The 9200-nt window shown below is 46.5% G+C and overlaps 1 protein-coding gene across 1 annotated transcript in view; it reads right to left on the minus strand.

Annotated features, from left to right (window-relative positions):
- Nucleotides 1-92: 92 nt before the first annotated feature.
- The window catches only part of LOC103804015 (cat eye syndrome critical region protein 2-like), a gene marked incomplete at both ends in the record, with an annotated part of 39871 nt that continues 30763 nt past the window's right edge, over nucleotides 93-9200 (minus strand). The window contains 7 exons of the mRNA XM_009076602.1: nucleotides 93-221; nucleotides 1332-1765; nucleotides 3159-3285; nucleotides 3531-3622; nucleotides 3727-3764; nucleotides 4052-4181; nucleotides 8480-8636. Coding sequence (XP_009074850.1) covers nucleotides 93-221; nucleotides 1332-1765; nucleotides 3159-3285; nucleotides 3531-3622; nucleotides 3727-3764; nucleotides 4052-4181; nucleotides 8480-8636 — 1107 coding nt within the window. The remainder of the gene's footprint in view (nucleotides 222-1331; nucleotides 1766-3158; nucleotides 3286-3530; nucleotides 3623-3726; nucleotides 3765-4051; nucleotides 4182-8479; nucleotides 8637-9200) is intronic.

The following is a 9200-nucleotide window of genomic DNA, read 5'->3' on the forward strand; positions in this document are numbered from 1 at the left end:
TGAGGAGGGAGAGAGACAGGATGGGTGTCAGGGAGAGCCAGCGCACCGGTGTGTCCTGGGGTGCTGCATCCCTGGGCTGCAGCCCTGCTTACCTGCATGGCAAAGTGCTGGTGCTGCTGGACCGGCTCTCCGGGGTGGGGCTCAGGCACTCGTGGAGAGCCATACAGTTTTGTGGGATCCGATCCACGCAGAGGACCAAACGTTCCTGGCACGGCTGGTCTCTGGAGAATGGGGAGGAGTGCAGGAGGGAGAAATAAAACAATTTGTGAAGCACAGAAAAGCAGCCAAAGTACTGCAGCTGAGGGGAAGCTAAGGCTGGAGGAACGACACAGATGAGCAGACAGACTTTTTTAGCGATACCATGGAAAACCTGTAGACTTCTGTGAGGTGACATAGCTCCCTGGCCAAAGTCACTCTCTCATATCCTGGCCCCTGTGCTTAAGGTTGCAACACATTCACCTGTCACTCAAGTATTTGGGAACAAGCAAGAAGACTGGAGGGGGCAGTGGTTCACTCCAAGAAGAGGAGCAGACCTCAAGGGGATGGAAGCAGGAAGATAACCAGGGAATGTGCTGAATTTCCTTCAAAATACTCGATGCTCCCAGCTGTCCTACTGCCTCCCACTACCTGCATCACAAGAATCGCTCTTGAAATTGTTTGATCTCTAGGTAAAAGGGTGAGGGATAGCCTGGATCTCAGAGAGTAGCTGACACATAACCACACCACAAGACATCACTGGTTAAAATGGAAAAGGCAGTGAAGGATGGGTGAGGAACAGCCCAGAGGGGAGGCAGAACAGGTGACATTCAGAGAAGAAATGTTGTGCTAAAGGTAGGTCACTGCTGCAGTTCAGGGTGGCCTTTGTTTGATTCAGTTTACTGCTTTTATACTCAAGGCACGAAAAGCAGTAGTACACAGATGGCACAAAGTTACCAGGCATCTGTAAGCAATTGAGACAAAAGAAGACCAGCTTGTTCAGCTTCATAAACTGGAGGTTAGGAGAGGAAATGTGACAGCTCCCCATGCACAATGGGGCAACTCTTCCAGGAGATAAGAGAACTGGGGGAACCAGGGCTGGTGCGAGCCTACGTGGGGACATGCTGGCCATGTGATGTGAGGAGATTCTTCCCAGGTAGTGTGGCAAGATTGAAACTGGACCAGTTTAAATCTAAGGGCTGAAGAGTTTCGCTCGGAGAAACCAAGGTCCTGACCTGTTATCTCAGGGAAAAGGTTCTTACCATGCAGTATGGATTTCACAGTAAAAAGTTGAGCTCCCCTTTACCTCCCTCCACAGATGTGATGGGTGAAGAACAGCAGAAATGGCTCCTTACCATCTGGCCAGGATGTGGCACAGGGCTGGGCATGCCGCCGTACTGCAGTGAGCGCGGGAAGCCTCGCCCATTGGAAGGACCCATGTCTCGAGTCGTCTGCATTGGGTTGCCACTCGGGTCCTCTACTGAGGACGAGGAGAAGGAGGAGGAAGAGGAAGAGGAGGAAGAAGCAGGAGCCCTGGAAGTGGCTCGATAGGGTGGAGGCTTTCCTCCATTTTCCAGGCGTTGCTGTCTCTTGCCTGGTCCATCTGGGTCTCGTGACCTAGTCCAAACACTGCCTGTGCTGGAGCGGCTGGTCCGACGGCTCCTCTTCTCTCTTCTCCCATCTTCTCTGATCCAAAACTCTTCATCTGTGTCTCCATCTTCCCCAGGGAAGTGCTTCATCATTGCTCGGTGGAAACACCTCTCTAAGTTGTAAGCCATCTTGGTGTATTCTGCAGCCAAAAAAAACCCAACAACATCTGGGACAGAGCCTCAGAGAGAGAAACAATTATGCAACATCAGATTTTTCCCATCAGAAAAATCGTCTCCCCTCTGCCAAGTTTCTTTGAGGAAGATTTTTTTTTTCTAACTAGTTGGCTTTGGTTTATGTTCCTAAACTCCATAAGCAACACAGCATCAGATGTGTTCAGTAGCCCCAGCAGAGGACAGGCACACAGGCATGACAAAGTGCCATTAGCAGCATGACCTGCAGAGTCAGCACTAACTCAAGTGTTCCAGCATAGTGCCAAGAATTACATTAGCAGGAGCAGCACCTCTGCTCGCAGAGATGTGACCTGCACAGTTAGCCAGCAGAGTGCTCAGAGAAGAGATGTGAACTTCCAGCAATGCTATTTGATTACATTCAGAGGATTTTCTTGGACTGGTTCAAATCTCTGCTGTAGGCCACAAGACAGAGGAAAATCAGCAAACACATTTATCCATGTACAGTTTCTAAAGCACTTGCTGACCCTGACATGAAAGCTATTGCCAACACCAGCATCTCCACTGCATCATTTTCACAGGACAGTTCTGCTTAGATGGGCTTCTACTTTCTATTCAGTGCATAGGAAGGAAAAGACATTTGAGAAGTGTTAATGACGAGGCCTTGAAGCAAGTGACTTTCCAAGTTGTTTCCACTAAACTAACCCTGAAGTTCCTTGGGGAACACAGCTCTCCCAGTGGCAGTGCAGGCATGCTTTTACTTGTGGCCAACAGCAACAAGCTTATTAGTTCTTAACTGTCTTCCCTTTCAAGGCATTGCTAGTGAGACACGGTCTGCAGTGATGGCCCATCACATGGGAACCAATTTATTATCTAAGCAACATGTAGAATTTTAATTGGCATGGCAATTAAACCCAGGGTTTCCCATTTGCAGAGTCATGTTCTTCATTCAATGGCCAAGAAAAATAAAAACTACATTGTCCATGCAAAGGACTATGAGCCTGGATCATCCCTCACTTTTCTGCAGTACTCAGCGAACACTGGGAGCTAACCAGACTCCAATGCTTTTCAAAGTCTGGGTTAGTTATTATGAGAAAAAGGAACATGCAGGCACACACAAGCACATGAAGGGAGGAGTTTCTTCTCTTCGTATGTTCTGCCTTCACCACCTATCAAGCACAGCAGTCCTAGTGTGCCGTGCCGCAATTCAGTATAACCACATTGTGCCAAAAGCCTCACTAAGGCCCCAGGCCTTATTACTCAGAAACTCCCACTTTTTCATCTGGTCTCCCAAAAATACCCTGAAAGAGAAGCACAAATCAAGTACTGGTGAGAGGGAAGAGATCACTGCTTGCTTTGACTGAGCACTGCAAATAGACAAATTTAGCATCTTACTGCTCTTACCACTGCCTTCACCATTGTACTTAAGACAGTTCCTGAACATGGTCTTCATATCGCCCACAAATTCTTCCTTGGTGCAGTACTGACCTCCATTCAACTTCTTCTCCATGCTAGAGATATCCATGGGGGCCTGAAATACAACCAAACCTCCCTTCAGTTACAGCAAGCATAGTGGAGCTCACAAAGTTGCAGCTCTCCAGAGAGGCTGCCTCTCATCTTTGGTTTCCTTGACTTGTAAGGCTAGAAGGGACCATTGGAGTCATGCAGTTTGACTGGGAGAGTAATATAGCTCACAAAACTTCAAAACACTTCCAAAAAAACTGTATCCCAGTCAACAAAGTGCATTAGTCAAGATGGCTGGACCACTTTCCATACCTTAATGATCTGGTAGTAGTTGGGAGCATATGATTCATCCACAGGCTCCAAGAAGGGCCAAGAGTCCTTGTGAGCCTTCACCACATCTAGAACTGGTAGGAGCAAAAGAAAGGTGAATGGTTACACACACACAGGCAAAGGGGAGTATTTGACTTTGAGCAAGTCATACAAAGGGGAAAGCTCGGGTAGGACTAACCTTTGTACATTGCTGTGAACTCATCATCCAGTTCAAAGCTGTAATGGGAAGCACCACAGTGAATATGCAGACTGAGGACATGTAAGACATGCTCTTGTACTTCATCTTCCCTTCCACCCATGCACAGAGCCGTAATGCCGACAAATAGGCCTCATCACAAGCACTCCTCTCATGTGGACCAAATCCAGAGGTTTCTCAGCTTACTTCTTGCTGTTCTCCAACCTCACTTCTCCCTCCTCATTCCTGCAAATGAACGCACTCCTCCCCTTGCCATACTCACTACTTCAATGCACTCGCATGCTGCAACCTCCAGGTGCATACTCACATATCCTTGGTCCTTCGCTCTTCCCTGGTAGGGGAACTGGGATCCAAGTGGGAAAGCTCAGGGGGGAGCTCCTTCCCTTGTGCCAGCAGCCAGGCCCGCTCTTCACGGAGTTTCCTCCTCCTGGCCCGTTCTGCAGTGGAAAGAGGTGAAAAACCACTCAGCATCCCTTGTCAACATCTTAGAGGGAAAAAGAAGGCAGCTCCAGCAGCTCTCAAGAAGTCCAGCAAGATCGTCTTGTGCTTTCAGCAAAAGCAGCAATGCACAGGAGCAGGTGAGGTGAGAATACAGTGCACCATTAACATGCCTCTTCATTCTCCCTTGGTTTACCATCACTGATTTTGAAGCACTGCTGTGGCACAGATACTCCCCTAGGCAGCTTTCTGATGTGGTGTGGTACAAAGAGAGAAGCTCAATGCCCACACCCAGGCATAGGTCAGCACTATAGAAAAGAGCTGGTTTGTTGTTACAGAATCACAGAATCAGATTGGAAGGGACCACAGTGGGTCATCTGGTGTTACCTTCCTTTAGGTGAACTGAGGGCAGCTGGTTTTACACTGAATGGGATGAAGAGCAGTGCTGAGGGAAGGGTGAAGTTCTACTAGCTGAGTGGCAGTGAGTAACTGGAGTCATGACTATCCTCCATGACCACGGCTCGCTTTGCGAAGGTTGCTCAGGTAGGTCTTCATGGCCAGCAGGCAGAGCAAGCAAGCTGCCACACAGGAGGGCCACTGGGACAGCTTTTGTTTAAAGAGGTGAGAGACAGGAAGAAGCCATGCTAGTAATATAACCTGTGGTTTGCAACCAGACAGCTGGCTAACAGATTGCTTCATAATAGAAAGTTTATGGGCTCTTATGAACCTCATTTCCTTTTTCTTATAGGAAATCTGAATTCATTTGACTAGCTAAACACCTGCGGTTGGACCAACCTTCTGCAGGAGCAGAATTCTGTGAAAGTAATGTTCAAGGAGAGATGTCACAGGAGTAAGACTCCAGAAAACAGGCCACATCAGGGAACAGCTAGAGTGAAAGAAAGATGGGGGAGACTTTGCTAACATCTGCTAGCAGAGGCTCCATCTTTGGAAAATGCCAAAGGCTCAAGAAGCACCAGCACTGGTGACAGAATATTAAATTAATGTCTTACTCCGTCAGTCAAAAACAAACTGGGAATGGGGGTTGAGGGCACAAGAAAACTAGTAATAGCTACACAGTATGCATTTCTAGGGATGTCCACGGCCAGATATGTCAAAGACTGGTAAAAGAAAGCCTGAATTTCCTATTAGAAGACTCTTGGTAGCACTGAATTTGGGAGGACAGGACTTGCATCTAAGATGCAATCGAATTCTGGGCTGCATCAAAAGAAGTGTGGCAGCAGGTTGAAAGAGGTGATTCTCCCCCTCTGCTCTCCTGAGACCCCACCTGGAATACTGCACACAGTTCTGGTGCCCTCAACATAAGAAGGACATGGAACTGTTGGAGCAAGTCCAGAGGAGGCCACAAAGTTGATAAGAGGACTGGAGCATCTCCTCTGAGGACAGGCTGAGGGAGTTGGGGCTGTTCAGCCTGGAGAAGAGAAGGTTGTGTGGAGACCTCAGAGTAACTTTTCAATCTCTGAAGGGCCTACAGGAGAGCCAGAGAAGGACTCTGTGTTAGGAACTGCAGTGACAGGACAAGGGGTAATGGGTTCAAACTGAAGGAGGGGAAGTCTAGGTTAGATATAAGGAAAAAGCTTTTTCTTGTGAGGGTGGTGAGACACTGGCACAGGTTGCCCAGGGAGGCTGTGGCTGCCCCAACCCTGGCAGTGTTCACAGCCAGGTTGGATGAGCCTTGAGCAACCTGCTCTGGTGGGAGGTGTCCCTGCCCAGGGCAGGGGTTGGGACTAGATGATTTGTAAGGTCCATTCCAACCTCTAAACTTCTATGATTCTATGTCCCCCAGAATCTAACAACATTATAACATTTCATGATGAGAAGCCCAACATCCAATTGCAGGTAACAGAGATTATCTGAGTCTGTCCAAGCACAGTTCAGTACTTCATGCTTCTTTCATAAAACCAGCAATATTTAGATGGCATTGCAATGGATGCCTAAGTGAAAATGCTGAGGAAAACATGAGGTGATGATTTGAGCAGCAAAAGGAAAATTTCATGGCAACAGCAGCCAAGAGGTAAGGTGGTGTAGGGTTTGGAAATCCACCAGGGCCTGCCAAGGATCTGACCTGGAATAGTGACAGGAATCAAGGAGCACTACCCTGGTACCAGACTGGATCTCAGTAAGGATTAATAGAAGCTACCTCTACCACAGCTAGTGATTAATACAGCATGCCAAAGATCACTGGCAGAGCTTATTCTCATACTGTTGGCTTGAGTTGAGTCCTGTCCAGAAGCTTTCAAGATCTAAACAATGCCCTAAAAAGTACCCTCAATCAGCTAGAAAGTTGTATATGTTAGAGATTATGTTGAAGCAGCATCTGGAAAGAGAACTGGGAAATTCTAACCTGCTGTTGTGATAGAGATCTAGAGAGCTGCCTTAACTCATAAATTCAGGAGAGTAAAGATGGGCCCAGCAGGAAACTTACTCCCTGGGGTGTGCGTTGGAGTGGGGAGAAGAGAGATCTCAGATTGGAAACAGGAATGTGATCTAAAAACAGACATACAGTCCAAATATCAAGCAGCAGGTGAAGTGCTGATGAAGTTCATCAGAGAGAAGGTATTTCACATCCCCTCTCCACAGAAGACCTTATAAAGTCAATGTTATATCCCAAACAGACTGCAAAATAGAAGGAAAATCTCTGTCACCCTAAAACTTCTGTTGATGAGTATCCAGTTTAACAAGTCTGAATCAAGCAAAATTAATTACTTCATTTTCAAATCACCTTCTGTCCATCATAAGAACTGTCAGGACTAGCAAATGCTAGTGGCAGGTGTGCTTAGCACTAAGAAAAGATTGTTGAGAAGCCAGTTTTACCTGGATAGCTGCAGTTTCTAGGGATGAATAATACTGCAGTGATTTAACTGAAACAGACTAGGGACAAATTTAAACTAAACTGAAAGAAACTGCACACACCAAAATAAAAGCATCTTTGCCAAGAAAAGCACCAATGTATGCTAAATTGGCTTAAAACACTTTACTTGTCCAATCCCATGCCAGTTTCTTTGAGTGGCTCTGGAATTTTTGAAGCAGATGATGTAGTGATTGCATTCACCCAGAAAAGGATGTAGCTTATACCCAAACAAAAACATTTTACAGGAACATTTATCTTTGCAGCTCTTCTTCTGTCTATACAGATGAAGAATTAAAGCACAGAGAATATGCAATTTGCCAGGGTGATACAGATATCTGTGGCAGATACAGAAGCTGGATGAGTCTCAGTTTAAAGCATCGGATTAGCTAGGACTGGCAACCAGGGAAATATGAAGGCCAAGCAAATAATTGGATTTTCTAAGGGTTAGGAAGGTAAGCAGGTAAAGGAAACTATTCTTAGATAACATCTGGCCTCCTACCAAACATCTGGGAGCAGACTGTTTCATCTTGGAAAGTTTACAAGGCTTGCATGAACGTAAATCTTTTTTTTTTCCTTTTCTGATTCTTTATCCACTTAAGGACTCATGATACTGATACTGCCACACACTACCATCACTGTGTTCTGAAGGTGTTCAGCCTCTCCACAGAACCCCAACAGCTCAGCCAGTCACTGTGGTGAAAGCAGCAGAGGAAGCAGATTAAGGGAGGTTGGCAGAGCTGGTCAGACATGAGCCTGCTCTCAGACACCCATGCCTGCATGTCTGCCTGTGCCTTCAGCACATCTATTAAACACAGCACATCTGTCTCTTGCAGAACAGCTTAAATCAGCATTTAATTCAAAACCATCAAAAAATTAGACCAACACCTGAAGTTGCCACCTCTGGTGCTCTATGTACATCCCTTCATCTTTAGTTCTCCAGTTGGTAAGGCCAGAGGCAATATAAAAATACTGCTCTTGCTACTCCCATGTTGTCCCTTTCCCGTCCTCCTCAAAGAGAATTCTTTCATCATGCACTGGGCCAAAATAATCAAATGCTGAAGCAAGAGCAAAGCCAGCTAATCCTGCACATAGGGAATCCATGAGGAGGCAAATGGGGAGACAGAAGAGAACTGAAAAACAACACGAATAGCAGGAAAAAGGTACAGCTGGGGCAAGGGAGAAAATAAGAATGATTTGAGGAAGACAACACAGTTGAAGGGTGCACTAGAGAACAGCTACCAACACTGAGGGAGATAGACAGAGGAAAAGAAGCTACAGTCAGACCAATATATCAGAGGCAAGTGTAAGAAAAGATATTCCCATTAGCAGGTCTGGGCAGGGGAGGAATGCAAATGGCAGATCTTAATTCAAGATCTCAGTCTTGGTTTTGAAAGCTTCCACTCCTACTTCACACTGGCTGCACATTACCTTCCACTGCTTTGACCTTCTCCTCCATCTCTCTCTTCCTCTCCTCCTTTAGCAGCTGTTCCTGCTCCCTCTTCTGCACTGCTATAAGAATTTGGCGCTCCTCCTCCTCCTCTCTCCGCCTCTGTTTCTCCATTGAGCTGAGCACATTTGGGTTCACCTGTGACAGAACAGTGCACCAAAAACTGTAATGCATTGGCTTATTGAGGTCTGAGCAGAGGCAGGTTTACTTTGAGCAAGTATTAAAACATACCTACAATGAATGGCTGGGAGGAAAACAAAGGGGGGGAAAAGGATTCGCACATACAAATTCTTAGATGAAAAGCAACATGTAAAGGAAAGTTATTTGTCAAGCAATGAAATCCTACTGACACAGGGACAATAGAAGGAGAAGCGATGGGTTAGACAAGCTGCCATTCTGTGAGGGATGCACCATGTGTATTTTTCTTCCCTTCTGGGCAAAGGATTCAAGCTGTTGACACCCCTACAGAACACCTCTACCTCTTCCAGCTAGCAGAGCTCCGAGTGGCAAGTGTGAGCAGAAAGGACTACTTTGCCAAACATGGCTCTGCTGTAAAACACAGAGTACTTCACTAGGAAGAGAGACTGGTACAGCCTTGCACCGAGGTATTGTTTGAAATGTTTTCCTTTCCCGTTCACATTTTCTGTGTGCTAATCTCTCCGAACCAGCTCTCGTTTGTTTGTTTGGACAGTGTTCCTGCTG

This window comes from Acanthisitta chloris, unplaced genomic scaffold, assembly GCF_000695815.1.
Source record: "Acanthisitta chloris isolate BGI_N310 unplaced genomic scaffold, ASM69581v1 scaffold12096, whole genome shotgun sequence".
Taxonomy (NCBI): Eukaryota; Metazoa; Chordata; class Aves; order Passeriformes; family Acanthisittidae; genus Acanthisitta; species Acanthisitta chloris.